At 43.2% G+C, this 16,352-nt stretch overlaps 1 protein-coding gene across 2 annotated transcripts in view; it reads right to left on the reverse strand.

Moving 5' to 3' along the window:
* Positions 1 to 16,352, reverse strand: part of PMEPA1 (prostate transmembrane protein, androgen induced 1) — a 91,370-nt gene that overhangs the window by 13,849 nt on the left and 61,169 nt on the right. For both annotated transcript variants that reach the window (XM_069072468.1, XM_069072467.1), the window contains exon 2: positions 1,139 to 1,293. In XM_069072468.1, coding sequence (XP_068928569.1) covers positions 1,139 to 1,293 — 155 coding nt within the window. The remainder of the gene's footprint in view (positions 1 to 1,138; positions 1,294 to 16,352) is intronic.

Below are 16,352 nucleotides of genomic sequence, written 5' to 3' on the forward strand. Positions count from 1 at the left end.
TGTGTGTGTGTGTGTGTGTGTGTGTGTGTGTGTGTGTGTGTGTGTGTTTGGAGGGGCAGAGGGCTAAAGTTCTGCCTTATTGTACTCTAAGCAATATGAAGCAAGGGCTGTGTGTCATCTAAAGTACTTCCCCTTGTCCCCAGTACAGTTCTTTGCACACAGCAAGTGCATGGCTTGTTGAGTAATAATAACTCCTAATTATATGATGCCTTAAGCTTTACAAAATGTTTTCCTCATACAACCTTGAGAAGAAAGTAATATAAGCATTATTATCTCCATTTTACAGATAAAGAAACTGAGGCTGAGAGATATTAAGCACTTTGCCTAAGGTCACATAGGGAATCAATGTCAGAGTTGAGATTCTCATCTGATTCCAAGACCCACATTCCTTCTACCATGCCACTCGACCAGTCCTTGACTGCCTGACTGAATGGCCTGGTATCAATTTTGGTAATTCCAGCTGGGTGATTAGCTGCTGAACACCTAGCAGTGTGTGCTTCCCCAAGGTGTTCAGCTTAGACAAGGACATGGTTCCTGCCCTGAGGACCTACATCCTTTCTCAACTCTCCTCTATAATTTCAATTAGACACATTATACGGCGGCACTTCCTGCCTTAAATTATTAAATTATAGATCACAGAGACTTAGGAGGGAAAAGGTCTAGGAATTAGTCTGGTCACACCCTCTTTTCTTTCCAGACTCCCTGCTCCCCACCAAGTGCCAACAGGTAGGTGGGGCAAAGGATAAAGGGCATGGGATAATTGTGTTTGCCTTTCAAAGAAGCTAAGGGCATCCTATCTTGCCCTGGAGGCAGTGCTTTCTGCAGAAGCTAAGGGCATCCCATCCTACCTGGCAGAGGGTAGATTTCTAGCACTAGGTATACACTGATCCATCCTGCCCTGCTTGAGTCCACATCAGTCGGGGAGGCATTTTGAGAAAGTGCACTCTGCACTAAGAATCCCTTACATCTGGACATCCCTTCATTCCTTTCAATATGCTTTCCTGTTATCTCACTGGGTTCACCCTGTGGGATGGGTAGATTGTCCCATTTTACATGAGGCCCAGAGAGAGAAAATTATTTGCTCCCAAAGTCCCAATAGCTGAGAGTTGGGGAAGAGATGGAAAAGAGAACTGCTTACCGAAGAGAGGTTCTCTTCTCTTCTCCGCCCTTGGCTGTGCCGGTGGATGAAGGAACGGGCAGAGAGCTTATAGTGATTCAACAGGCATGTAATCACCACCACCATCACCATCATAACCACCACAATGATGATTATCTGCACGAACTCCAATTCCGCTGTCAAGACAGAAACAAAGAGGGGCTGAGACCTCGGAGACACAAAAGATGACTTGCAGCACAGTGGAAAATAGACTGGAATGGAAATGAGAGAGCCTGGGTTTGAATCCTGGCATTGCCACTTTACTACCCTGTATTTCAATCAGTAAAATGAAGAAATACGACCTAAATGACTGAAAAGGTACCCCTTTAATTCTTAGGAGAGGGAGAGGAGACAGGTATGGGGTCTTGCCTTTCTTTATAACCTCTGACAACACAGGGACTCTGTCAAATAAAATACATGTTTTCCTACTTGTTCTTTGTTTCACTAAAGACTGAGAAAACTATTCGGCCAACTAATACCATTATACCAGTGAAAAGAACAATAATAGCACAAAGTGAAGTTTGGATTCAGTCAAAGGGCTGCACTTGAGGGCCTAGAGGTTTACATGTGGCCTTGAGGCTGCAGGCTCTCCACCCCAGAGTCTGGAACTCAGTTAAGAAGACTAGTGTTCAAATCCTGCCATAAATTCTTTCTGTGTGATGTTGAATACGTCATTTAACCTCTCAATAAACCTCAGTTTCTTCATATGTAAAAGAGAGGTTAGACATGATGGCCTCTACGGTCTCTCCCAGCTCTAAGTCTGTGAATCCTCTAACTATGGAGGGGATAGTCAACCTGGGTTCAGACCACATCTAGAGAACTGTGTTGAGTGCTGCTACCTTTAAGGAATATCATTACTGAATGGAGAGTATCCAAGAGGACAACCAGAATGGTGAAAGCTCTGATAAAGGATCTGGGGGTGCCTGGGCTGAAGAAGAAAGAACTGGACAGGTGGGGATGAGAAATGGTAGTTGCCTGCAAGTATTCGAAGGGTTCGGCCTACTGTCAGGCACATGGCAGGCAGTTTATCAACTTGACTCTCATGGGGAATATGGATTAGGAGTATTCTGTTTGGCTCTATCGGGCAGAACTAGGATCAACAAGTGATAACTTCAGAGGCAGATTTCTACTTGATACAAGGAAACACTTCCTAATAATTAGAGTTATTCAAAAACAAGAAGGGCTGCCTCAGAAGGGGGCAGGATCTGCTTCCAGAGCTTGATGACCTGTCTGGCATGCTGCTGAAGGGACTGTCACTCTCAACAGGTGTCCATTGGATTAGATGCCCTCTTCGAGCCCTTCCAGCTCTGAGAGTCTGTGCATTTGTGATACACTGAATAATTTAATGATCTTTTAAAAAATATATATATTAAAAAAAATTTATTTCCTTTTAGTTTACACCATTCAGTTCCACAATCCCTTGAGTTCCAAATTTTCTTCCCCGTTCCCCCCCCCCCCCGCCTCCTTGGCAGCATGCAATCCGATAAAGGTTCTACAAATACCTTCACATTAAATATTAGTCAAGTTGCAAAGGATTATAACCTAAGGAGTGAACAGCAAGAAAGAAGGAAGAAAACAATATTTTTTTTCTTTAAAAAAGGCATTTTTTTTAATGTCAGAAAATTCCACTCTCCATCGCACATAAGCATTTGCCTTGTGACAAATCGGAATACATATATTTGGAGTTGGAAGGGACATCAAAACATTGAATTCAACCTCCTCATTTTTACAGTTGAGGGAACTTAATCCCAAAGAGGTGAAGTGATTTGTCCAAGGTCTACAGGTGGTAAGTGGCTGAGGGGGGATTTGAATTCAGGTTCTACGATTCCAAAATTTCAGTGCTCTTCCTTCTGTACCATGCTGTTTCAAGTCTATGTGTACCCATGACACTCTGTCGGACACAACACACAGGGGCACAACTTACAACTTCAGGGACCGGTATGACAGGGAAATTTTCAAACTTGGGCTAGGGCACAAAAATAACTTATCCTGGCTCTGGTTAAGGAATTTGTTGAAGGTATCAAATGGACAGAAAGTGGCATTACTAGAACTTGAACTTGGGTTCAAGTGACTCCAAGTGATACCAGGTTACACTGTGATAGACTATCTTCTCTCCAAGGAGATAATGACTCCTTGAAGGCTGATACTTTGTCTTATGCTTTTTTGGTTTGTTCTACCACCACCACACCCAAAACTTAGCCACAGAACAATTGCTCAGAAAACATTTGTTGGATGAAATGAGTAGATGAGTCTGTTTGGGATGGTTCAGGGGTCTGGAGATGGAGGCATGGACTCATCTAGCTGACCTTTTAAAGTCACTTCCTCTTCAGGGATTTTATCCTCTTTTGAGTAACATCAGGGTAGAATGGGGCATTTTAAATTTCTGTAGTCAGGGTGGTGAAAGATGGAGTCTCCTGGGCTCATAGGTACATTGTATATATACGTTCATATTTATATTTTTGTGATGTTATTTTTCTAAGACTCGGGACCCTTTAAAAAAGAAACCTGAAAGAGGGATGAGTCAGAACCACTTTAAACGGACCCAGCTGGGTGGGTGGGGTGAAGAGTTACTAGGAAACATGCAGTTATTCAAATGGGAGAAGAGAAGACTATTTCCTGGCTGCTACCCAGGCAAACCTGCCTTAATCAGAAGAGTCAGAGAAAAAGAAGGAGGCTATGAGGGAATGAGCTGCCTTCTATCCTTGGCCTGAAATGTTGGGGTCTGGAAGAGAAGAAGAAATGAAATGGTCTGGATATCATCTACCTAGAGAAATAATGGGGCCACCAACCCACAGGCATATGATGGAGTCACTTTTCTCTGTACAACCTCCCTTAATTAGTTTAATTCAACAAATGTTTGAGATAAAACTGTCCTCCAAATCACACCCCAAGTGGCACCCTTTCTATGAGGCCTTTATCCCTGCCCATAGGGATCCCTCATTTCTCAAATCTCTTATATCATCTCTCCGGTAAGAATGGAAGCTCCCCAAGGGCAGGAATCATAATGCACTAGTCCAGCCCCTTCTGGAGTATGGTGTCCATGACTGAATGTCACACAGTAGGAGGGAAACTGACAAGATGCAGAGGAAGACTCCTAACATGTCATTAAATGCCGTAAGAGAGTCAGAGGAAGGAAATAGATTTGATTTAGTCCAGTGTAAAGAAGGCTTTTGGAGACATCATTATCACTATCAACCAACACTTTAAGGTTTACAAAGTGCTGCATGTATTTTAAATCATTTGATCCTCACAATAATGCGGAGAAGTAGGTGCTTTTATTAATCCCATTTTATAGGAGAAGTTGAAGAGAGTCTTGAGAAAAGTTAAATGATTTACCCAGGGTCACATGGCTAGTAAATGGGATTTGAACTGAGGTCTGCCTGACTCTAGGTCTAACCCTCTTAGCCACTAGACCACCTACCTATTCCCAGATTTCCTGACTCTCATAGTGGTCTTTCCATTACACTACACTGTGTTTCTGCTCATTCAGTGAGCTATCAATAAATATTCGTTGGGAAGTAGAGGCAGAGTCCTTCCTCTCTCTGGAGCCTCAGACTTGCCTGTGAATTACAGAACCAGAATCTCAGAGTTGGAAGGGACCTCAAAGGTCATTTGGCCTCACCTGTACCTGTTCCTCTATAAAATACCCATCAAGCAGTCACCTAGCCTCGACTTGACCCATCCTCCCCACCCTCAACCTCCCAGATGAAAATCATACCACTTCTCAAGGCAGCCCAGTTATAATTGTTAGGAATTTGTTTTTTTCCTTATGTTGAGCCAAAATCTACCTCTCTGCAACTTCCCTCCATTGTTCCTAGTTGTGTCCTCTGAGGCCAAGAAAAACAAATCAAATCCCTTTTCCAGATGATAATCATTCAAATGGATGTCTTTATTAAGTCTTCTCCAGGCTAAACATCCCCAGTCTTCCTATGGCAACACTTGAAGACCCTTCACTACTACAGTTGCCTTTCTCTACAGGGAAGCTCTTTAACTGGTCATTTCTAAAATGTGATGCAGATACAACACTACATATATAGTCTATAGAAAGCACCACAGTGAGATTATTACGTCCCTCATCCTGGACATTATGCCTCTATTAATGCAACCCACAACTTCATCACCATGTTTGGGTGCCATGCCATATTTCTTTAAATTCATATTGACCTTGACCTTGTACTCTACTGACACTTCATGGTCACATGAACTTCTGCTTAGTCACCCCTTCTCTAGTTTGTCATTTATTCCTTTAAATTTAGTCTTTAATATGACTATCATTCTAGTCTGAAGAAGTTTGTTTCAATATCTTCTATTCTGCCATACAATGAATTTTCTACCCCATCCAGATCTGCAAATGTGATACACAAGGTTTTTATCTAAGTCATTCATAAAATATCAACTGCAGTAGAGACATGCAGAGATCCTGGGGTGATCCACTGGAGATCTCCTACAAGGATCAACTGCTGTTCAGTCATTTCAGACTCTTCGTGATGCCATTTGGAGTTTTCCTGGCAAAAAAAAGCTGGAGTGGTTTGCTATTTTCTTCTCTAGTTCATTTTACAGATGAGGAAACTGAGGCAAAGAGGGTTAAGTGACTTGTCCAGGTTAATCCAGTTAATAACTGTCAGATTTGAATTCAGGTCCTCCTGATTCTAGGCCCAGCACTCTCTCTACTGTGCCACCTACCTGCCCCCACCCTGGTCAATACTGATCCATTAATCAGCACTCTTTGGAATTAGTTGCTCAGGTAGTTTTGAATCCATATAACCATAATACTATATAGTCCATACAAAGGTGTGCTGGCGCCAGCTCCAACTGGTTCGTAATATCTGACTTAAATTTTCAAAATTTCAGTGTTAACATTTATACCTTAGAAATGGACAAATGCTACAAATCAAGTCTTAGTTTATTGTTTTGTTGATTGTTTAGATTTCAGAAAGTGATGGCAAAAATGTTAATAATGGAGACTAAACTTAAAGATGGGTTATGCAGACTTCTGGGTCATATGAACAACAATATGGAAGACTAGACTTTTTCTCTAATCCTTATGACCTTGGCAACCTCTTCAAAACAGGTATTATGTATCAGAGATAAAGCAACTTCAGCTATCTTCATGGTCTAGTATCCCCAGAATCCAAAAGAAGGCTAACCTCTTCCCCCCCAACATACAAAACATGAACTGGAAAAACCTGAACCAAAAATTGCAAGAAAGAATAGAATAATGTGTTCCAAAGAGCAATGGAGCGCAGGATGCAACCCAGGGTGACCAACCCTGCAAATAGGAGCTTAATCATAAGTGGAAAAGAAGAAGGATGTTCAATAATAAAGAAACCTTTGAAGCATTTTTGGGAAAAAAAGAAACCCAGAACTGAAGAGACTATTTGCATCTAGAAAAGTAGTTTGTACACATATTTTTTCTCCCCAAAAGCTGACTGTTAAACAGTTTCTAGCATGCCAGTGATCCCACACCTCTCTATCTTAGCTGAGTGAAAGCCTTGAGAGACTTAAGTCAAAGACTTTGTTGAAATTTAGTTATACTACGGCTCAAGCATACCCCTGACCTACCAGTCCAGGAATCCTGTTAACAGAAGGAAATGAATCAAGGAAATTGAGGTTAGGTGTCTCTAAACATCTGAAGGGCTATGGCACATACAAGAGAGATTAGATTTGTTCTGCATAATTTCAGAGCTTAGAACTACGACCAGAGGATGAGACATCTGGGCACAGCATAAAGACTGATGGATCTGGAGTCTGATGACCTGGGCTCAAACATAACTCTACTACACATTACCTCCGAGCCCTTGAGCAAGTTATTTCACCTCTTTAAGTCTTGATTTCCTCATCTGTAAAATTAGGGGCTTGGGCTAGATGACTCAAAAGCATTTATTAAGCAATATTCAAAGCAATACGCTACATGCTGAGTTTACATATGGAAAAGCAAGATAGTCCCTATCTTCAATGACCTTATTTTCCAACAGAGGGAGGAAATACATGGTGGAAGGGAGTTTTGGCCTAGAAGTGATAGGGTGCCTTTTCCAGAAGTGGTCATTCAATTACTGTTGCCAAAGTCAGAGGTGGAAGAAGGAGGGAGAAGTGTATGTTTCAGCAGAGCAGATGGCACAAAGATGGCAAAAGTTGATGGCTGGGTGGGATATAACGTATTGTTTGGTCTGCAGCTGGGGAGATAGAGGTGGGTTTCACGAATTTGTGCTCATTCACTACCCTGCAACACAGTCAGGGCAAGGGGAGAGGAGAGGCCAAGGCCAGCTGTGAGCGCTAACCTATCTTGTCTGATGAGTACAGACATAAATTCACATAGCCTACTGTACCTAACAAGACTTGGACCAGGCCTTGCTTTACATCCTATCCAGTCACTGTTCAACTGTCCATCTTGTCTGGTAAGCTCAGTTCTCTTCTAGACTGAAAACTATGATTCTTTCATCTACCCCAGAGCCTAGCACAGCCTGGCACTTAGAAAGCCCTCAATAAATTGAAAGAACTTTCATTAAGAAATCCTAGGATCTGTCTCAGACACCCAAAGTTCACACAGGATCATTTAACAAACTGACCAGGCTTCTGGAACCACAGACATTTCCTAACAGGGGCAAAATAATATCAGAGGATTGAAAAAAAAAAAAGAGGGAAATAAACCCAGGTAACTTTGGGCTGGCGTCAAAAGACAAATTATGTGAAGGTCTGTGAGAAATGTGAACTAAACTCCAAGGAAGTGTGCTCCTTCTCCTCTTGCCCAACTCTGACCACAGCTGGCATGAGATGAATAGAATTTCACACTGGAGATGGCACATCATAGTTTGATAAATATTTCCGCGCGTTCTCCAGGCCCAAGGATGTCTTCAGCATTCAGGAAGAGGCTGGAAGCCACCCCTTATGCTTCAGCTTCCTGTCAGCTGGCCAAGAAACTGCTGTGTAATTTGTCTGTGAGGAGAGGCAGAAGGCTCTCTCACCTGTCTGGGTAGGACTGAGGAAGGAGGGGGAGTGGGGAGAAAGGATACAATTCCTTTGTGTGAGAGAGGAGATATTGGTGGAAGGAAAGGGGGAAGGGCTGATGGCTGTGGAGATCTGGTAGTGTTTGTGGTGTCTCCATTCAGTCAAAAGAGACTTTCATGAATTGGAAGCCTTCCAAGAGAAAAAAAAGGGTAAGTGTGTACGTACACACACGCACACACACACACACACACACACACACACACACACACCCGGCAGGTTGGTGATTTATAAGTAACCTGCTTTCCAGCGAGAAGGCCACAGAAACCACGCTCAGAGGCCGGCTTCTCAAATAACGCAGATGTTGCTATTTCCATTAAAAAAAAAATTTCCAGGGGGGGGGGAAAGGAAGAATGTTATTTTGATCCTGCATGAGATGGGACAGTTTTTGCTGACTAAGGCGAGTTTTCAACTGCGAGATCTCCTGACAGCTGGTAGTTGTTAAGTGCCAGTAAATGCATAAGACGGTTCCGGATGGCAGTTCCTGCCAGTTACCTTGGAGTTAATTTTGCTAAACAGCCACCACCCTGTAAAGACCCAAAGGGGAAACGTCAAGGTCTCTAAAGTCCCATTCTTCAGAGTCAATGTATCAAAAAAGAAGGAAAAGCTGTCTAACAGATCTGGCAGAACAATGAGCCCACCTTGTTCAATTCCCCCAACCCCACCAAGGGAGGAAGGAGAATGTCCTTGGGCTCTCCTGCTTAAAGGGGCTGGGAGGCATGGAGCTCTGGGACACCCCTGGGTCACTGCTGACTCAGCTCCTCACCCTCCCAAGATCGATAAGCCCAATGAGGGCTAGAAAGTTTTCAGGTGGAACTTGCCATGCACCAGATACAAGAAAAATGGGACCATCAAAAACTGAAAAGGACCTTCAAAGGTCATCTCATCCAGCTCATGCAAAACAGCCCTCAAACTATGTCCAAGAGACAGCTGGCTTTTATTAAAAACAAAATATCACTTTGGGAAAGTCCTTTCCCTGCCTCAGACTTCTGTTTCCTCATCTGTAAAACAAAGGAGATGGAATGGATGATGTGTGAGTGGGAGACCCCTTTCCATTTCTACTTATTCAAAGCTCTTTTAAAGACTATACAGTTCCTAAAGTAATATGTTCTACAGTATTAAACATGTTCCATTTCAGACTTTCTTTTATCTTGTCTTTTACTGTTCTACAGGTATCAGTTATGTCTCCCAAAAGAGAGTGTAAGTTCCTTGACGTCAGGAATCATGTCTAATATTTCTACTGTATGCCCTGGATTTCTTAGTTGCAGAGTTGGCTAGGGCTTTAGAAGTAATCTCATTTAACTGCCACATTTCACAGCAGAGAAAATTGAGTTGAAGACCTGAGTCCTAGGTTGGAAATTTATTATCTGTGTAGCTTTGGACAAGCCACTTCATCGTTTGTAAGAGGCGGAGTGACACTACATGATCCCTAAGGCTTTTTCTAACTCTAAATCCCATGTTCTTGGACTGGAAAAATCATACTGGGATTTAACAGCAGATCCAGGACTAGAAGCTACATCTCTTGACTCCCAATTTGATCATCTCTCCACTAAACCATCCTGGTCCTTTGAGTAATAATAATAATTGATAGCTGACATACTGTGCTTTGAGGTTCATACGATGCTTTATACAACTTATTTCATCTGACCGTTACAAACCTATGAGGCATGAACTACAGGTCTTTTCTCCATTTTATAGATGAGAAAACTGAGGCTTCAAAAGTTCAAATGACTTTCCCAGGGTGATACCACTTATAAGAACTAGAGAGGACCCCCTAGTTGGGCTTCTAACTCAGAGTGGAAAGTTCTTTCCAATACATCATGCTGAGCAGTAGCTGCTCAGAAAGATTTGTAGAATTGAATGAGAGTAAGGCCTGGGTCCTTCATATTTCCCTTCCTTATCATTGATCTTGAGACCTCAGGCTTCAAACTAAACCCCACGTTTTCTCCCCATTCAACAAATCCTTTCCCCTTGGGGATGGGGGTTAGTTTAATCAGGGATGGAACAGCTTAGAAATGATTAACTGCATTAATGTTCCCATTATGATTATTCAGGGAGGACTCTGTAAAAAGCCTCCAAGGGAACAACTCCACCCCACTGTAAAACACTATTTATTTTCTTTTGAAATTACCTGGGAAACAGTTCTGGCAAAAGCAGCCGCCAGGGATATCAAGAGTTTGCTCCTGCAAGGGCCTGAGATCCAGGTCACAGACAAGATACCACCAGCTCCTCTGTCCTTATTTAATAGGGGCCCATGGAGGCCCAGAATTGGTGGTATAGAAATGGGATGGGGGAGAATACGTTAAATTTCTAAAGCCAAAACCCTTCCATAGCCATAGAATTACACACACACACACACAATTTGCCCAGCAACAGCAAGGTGGGGGGCTCATTTCTGGTCCCTGGATGGTTCTTTCAACATCTCAAATAATACACTCCATTCAGTGGGTGTCGTACAGTATGTATATTGTTCCTAACACCCACAGCCTGTGTCTCAGACTGTCTCAGGGAAGGGTTGAGGATGGGGTGCCCTCCCTAAACAGGGGCTTTTAAAGTGACTTGGAGAAAAAGGGAGGGGGAGATGGAGGGAATAGTAGGCGAGGGTGCACTTTTCACCTCACTGAGGAGGGACAGAGGCCCCCAGACATTCACAGGCCTTGGCCCTTATTTAAATGGATGTGTGTGTGTGTGTGTGTGTGTGTGTCCATTCTATTTAGGACTCAAGGCTCTTTGTGGAAAGTTTTTGCTGTGGAGACCAAAATGACGAGCTTTGAACCCATTGCTAAGACCTGGGAGTGAGGCAGGTGGGTGGGTGGGTCTGTTTTTCTCCTTTTCCCCAGGCTGGGAAGGTTAAAGGTAGCAGGAGCTGGACCACACTTGGCTGCTCCCCTAGACAGCTTGTTTGGGCCAGGCGACCAGCTAGGCAGCTGAGGTTATGGGGCGGAGTTTGGGCAGACTGGGCATTTGGCAGTCCCCTCACGGACACTGCAAGCCTCAATCTTGGACTGGGGTGTGGGGGTGGGGGGTAGAAGCTGGGGAATGAGGGATGAGGGCAGGAATGGAGGCTTAGGGAAGACAGCCAAGAACACAGGAAGAGATGGATTTTGTTAGTTGAATTTCCAGCTAGCTGTGTATACTGGGAGGTACTGGCCCTCTATTCTCTTACAGTGGGTAAGGATGACTGGATTTCAGTGGGCATGTGGGCGTGTGTGTGTGCGTGCACACACTCATGAAGCTAGGGGAGGGGAGATGGACAGACAGAGACATTGGTCTATCATGGACCACGAGACTTGAAGCTGCCAAGGCCCTTTGAGACCATCTAGCTCACCCCACTCATTTTCCAGATGAGGAAAGGGCATCTCAAAGAGGTTAAGTGACTTGCCCAAAGTCACATAGCTAGGAAATAGCAAAGCTGGGATATGAATGGGAGCTAGATGATGGTAAAAGGGAAATGAATGTAATGCTTCATAGAGTGTTACATAAATGTGAGCTATTATTATGATAAAGGATATTATCATATATCTTATTCGCTAGGAAACTGACCCCATTAAGAAACCACCCTGAGAAATTCAGAATAGGGGAGGCAGGCAGGAAGAGAGAAGGAAGAGTAAATTAGTAAGTAATTTACTAAGTAAATTAGTCCCAATTCTTTCCTGAAAGCTGTTGGAAGCCTTTTGCCAGGCTCTCCCAACACACAGCATGGTATAGCTGAAAGAACACTGCACTGTACTAGGAGCCAGGAGACCTGGTTCTAGGTCTTGGCTCTGCTTACCTAGCTGAGTGATCTTGGGCAGCCTTTTCCCTCTCTAGGCCTCAGTTTCCTCCTCTGTAAAATTAGAATGTAAGACTGCAGGCTCCTTTAAGATCCTTGCCAGTTCTAGCAATTTCTCCTTTAGGTTTGAATGCCCTTCTTGTTCCAACATTCTAGAACTCTCCAAGTCCTTCAACCTCCATGTGATCTCTGACATAGTTATCCCCTCAAAGCCTGTGTCTCTAATTCCATCATCCCTTATTGCTTGCAATCTAGAGAAACCCCCTTCCATGGCCTGACATTGTGAGCAGGTCACACAGGATCCCTGGATTCCACTGTGACATTTGCAGCACGCGTGGGTAATGTTAAAGGTTGTCCTACTTCTCTGGGTTTGATGGCATCGGCCCAGGAGGGAATTATAGCATCGGAGGCTTAACCATAGCAAAGCTTACTCTGCTGGAGGCAGGGTGAGACCCCGACCCGTATTTTACAATGCAGTCTGGATTTACTTTCCAAGGCTGAATTGAACTTTCCCTCCAGTCCCCCCCTTGTCTCCCCTGACCCCTCCCCCCTCCCCAAATGCTATTGAGCATAAACAGTTAAGTGTTTATTCTGTAACTAACACTTGGCACGGGCTGACTAGTGCACTGATGAAGTACATTCCAGTTCTAATTACTCTGCCCTTGTCAAGATGCCCAAATTACTCAATGATTCCATTTTGGCAGATGCAATGAACAGCTCTTTAAAACATGGCGCAGGGATCTCTGGTTCTTATTATAATGTCTTTTCTAAAACACATGCATTCAAAATCCCAGTCCAATCCCATTAAGTAAGCATTTATTAAATACCTCCTGTGTTCATGGCACCTCCAAACCCTGACTCGGTCTTATCCTCAAGATATTATAAAGAAATATATACCAGGTCTTGAAAAAGGTTGGTTCTCTGGGGCAATGAACTAACTACACAGAGAAGGACAGTATCCAAGAAAGCACTGGACCCTGCTTTCCTCAGTTTGGGTTAGATGGTCTTGTAGCTCTAACATCCTAGGGTTGCTTAAAGTATTTAGGGACAAGTATGTACCACCGGACTTGTGCCAGGTACAGTGAGAGAAATACAAGACACAATAGCCCAAGTCTTCAATCTGCTTAGTCTTTAGTTGAAGGAGGAAAAACAATCACAAGCGAAACACAGAACAATATCAGACAGTTTAGGATCGAGAACTGGACTATGTACAATAGAAGGCCAGAGGGACAGGTGGGTATGGATGTGGACAGAATTAACAAGAAAGGAAGGGAAATGACTCAACTACTTCTGCACCTACTGTATCATTGGTGCTAATGTCCAAGAACCTTTAACACTGCTTGTGAGAGAAGCAGGGGGAAATGATGAAGAGGAAAAAAATATTCATCCAAGACTTCCAAAGTCAACTTTATTGGCCCCAAGGTGACTGGAGAGGCATACTGGAAGACTTGGCCAAATTGATTAAGTTTCCTCTTTCACATGGCCATTCTTCAGCACAGGTACTCACATTCCCTCCAGACTAATATTTAGGAGAGAGTGTGATGAAACTTGGAGTCAGCAGAGAGCTGGGTTCAAATTCTGGCCTGAACACTTAATAGTTGTGTGACATTGGTCAAGCCCTTTTATTTCACTTTTGAGTCTTTAAGGCAGGAATAATAATACCTGTAGAACCCCCAAGAGCTGTTGTAAGATCACATCAAATCATGTATATAAAGCACTTTGCAAAACTCAAAAGTGCCAAATAAAAGTCAGCTATAACTGTTATTATTCTCTGCTTCAGTAATCTGTGATCTCAGCCATGTGGATAATCCCTCTGCTAGTGTGGACCACTACTCATCTCATCCTCTTATTCTCTGTGATTCTTATCCACATCTTTCCATGAATTCTCTGCAGAGAGGACCTAGCTAATGTGCATGGGAAATACTGTAGCTGAACTAGGTTATTAAAGAAGAATAACAAATGCTCTCCTGGAAATAAGCTTCCCTATGATCTTGTTGCTGGCTCTTGTTTTGAGGGAAATGGTATGCACTGGGCCGGGCAAATGTGTCCAAATCAAAACAGCATCCACCAGCCGATAGTGCAAACTCTGGAGCTCTTGGTCCCAAGGCCCATCTGTGCAAACAGGAGCCTTTTGGAAAATGAAATTTCATTTTCACATTTGGGTATTTGGCTTCAGACACTTGTCACTTTTAAATTGGGTAGTAAGCAGTGGGCAGGAGAGAAAAAAAAGTCCTCATTCAATTTCCCCCTAAGGAATTTAGCTTTTATGAGGTGGCCGAGCTCCTTCTTCAAATACAAAGTAAGGTCGCACTAATTTAATTTAGCGTCATTTTTACTCATGAATAATTTCAAATTAAGAGGTTCATGTCACATTTGGGTAGTCTAATACCGCCTCCCCCACCCCTACCTTTGCATTTTTTTTCCTGAAATAAAATAAACAGTTGGTTCCAGATGTGTATGAATCTCGCTGTTCATTCCCAAGACGCACTTTGAACAGATTTGACGAAGACTGCCCACTGCACTTGTCATCTAATGAATTGGTGCTATAGAAAGAAGGATGGATTTGGAGGGAGGGTCTAAGTTCTAACCTAGTTTTATCTAGCTCTAGTACTTAGCTCTACCCCTTACTATATGTATAACCTTGAGCAAGTCATCTTAATCTTTCTGGGCCTCAGAAAGATTTGTAAAATGAAGAAGTTGTACAAGATGATCTTTATGATTCCTGCTAGCACTGAGTCTTATGAATCAGAACTGCCTGAAGTGCCCTTTCAGTGACAGGACAAATTTCGAATTCTTTGTGGATCAAGGAAGGGTTTAATGCTGAACCAAAATGAGGTTCAATCAGAGATGCTCCAAGCCTTCCCCACAGGCTACCTGCTCTTGCTTGGAATATATGCTCACCCTGCAAATGCAAAGTGAATCACTTCTCTACTTACAGTTTTCTCATCTGTAAAACAAGGTGAGCAGGGGGTTTGGGTAAGGGGAATAGTAGCTTAAATATTCTTTAATGTTCTTTTCAGTGGATAGAACACTGGGCTTAGGATCAGGAAGAATTAGCTGCATGAGTTCAAATCCGCTGTCAGACACCTCCTAGCTATGTGACCCTGGGCAAGTCACTTAACCCTATTTCCCCCAGTTCTTCATCTATAAAATGAGCTAGAGAAGGAAATGGCAAATCACTCCAGTATCTTTGCCAAGAAAACCCCAAAATGGGGTTACAGAGAGTCAGATACAACTGAAACAACTACACAACAACCAGCTCTAAATCCCCTAACGCAATGAAAACAGATGCCTGGGAATGGACTGTGCCGATAAATGAACTGAAGACAATTCCTCATTACCAACCTGGGCAGGAACCAAGGAGTTACCAAAAGGCTATTCTTTTTCATATGTAATTTTATTTTTCAAGCCACGCCAAATGTACAGCTAAGCTGGCCACTGCTGCTTGGCTCTTGTAAACTGATCGAGGCCCTAGGGGCCCCAGGATTTCTTTCCCAACCCCTTTTGTGTCTCCTTCATCCCACAGAGCCCCAACTGTACAACTGGCCTCCCTTAGTGGAAATTAGAAGGAGCCAGAAAAGAGCACAGCAAGTCCTTTCTGGTTAACAAGCAACACGCACACATTTAGCCTTGTCTGGACCTCCGGCTGCCCACTAAGGTATTAGGAATTGGAACTGTCTGAAATTTATGAAAATCTAATCTTGTTAGCTGCTGTTGGGATGTGACAAGGCAGGGGAAAGACTCATTGTCATTCCAACTAGCCAGGCCCCTCGTGAGTGACTTTCAACTTGCTTGCCATTTCATTTATCTGGATTGGGGAAAGCAGCAGAGCTGGCTAGGCCCCTCATTTGAATGAGAACCTGGCTCTTTAGAATTTTAAATCAAATTGAACTAGACGTTAAAGGAATAACTTCTTGATCGCTCCTACAGCAATTTCAAATGCTCGGCCTTTAGAGCATTTATTTCCTTCTGTAAAAACTTGCCTGGGTAAGAAGTTGGTGTGTATGTTCCTCCAGGCTTGGTTGTCTTTTATTGTTGTTGTTTTGTTTTGTTTTTTTTGGGGGGGGATTGTTAGGAGGGGGAAGGGTTGTAAGCAAACCCTTGACAGCTTCCCTCTGAGGGCATTACCCATTTCAAACAGATGCTACAAGCTTTTCAGTCTGAGAAATCATTCAGCTAGAAAACCTAGGAGCTGGAGGAAAACTGCATAAAGGAGAGCTCCCCAACCTTTACTCTTTAGTAGTTTTCAGATAAAGGGGTCTCCTTTTGGGACTTGAGCTTGCTGTCTACCATCTATACCCCTTTGTACATGCAGACCAGGCCCCATAGCTAAGACTCTGGAGTCATGGGGACCTCTAGGATTAGGGAGAAGGAAGGAAGGAAGGAAGGAAGGAAGGAAGGAAGGAAGGAAGGAAGGGGTAT

This window comes from Petaurus breviceps, unplaced genomic scaffold (genome assembly GCF_028583685.1).
Source record: "Petaurus breviceps papuanus isolate PSGF00001 unplaced genomic scaffold, PetGlider_PUasm1.0 90847, whole genome shotgun sequence".
Lineage (NCBI taxonomy): Eukaryota > Metazoa > Chordata > Mammalia > Diprotodontia > Petauridae > Petaurus > Petaurus breviceps.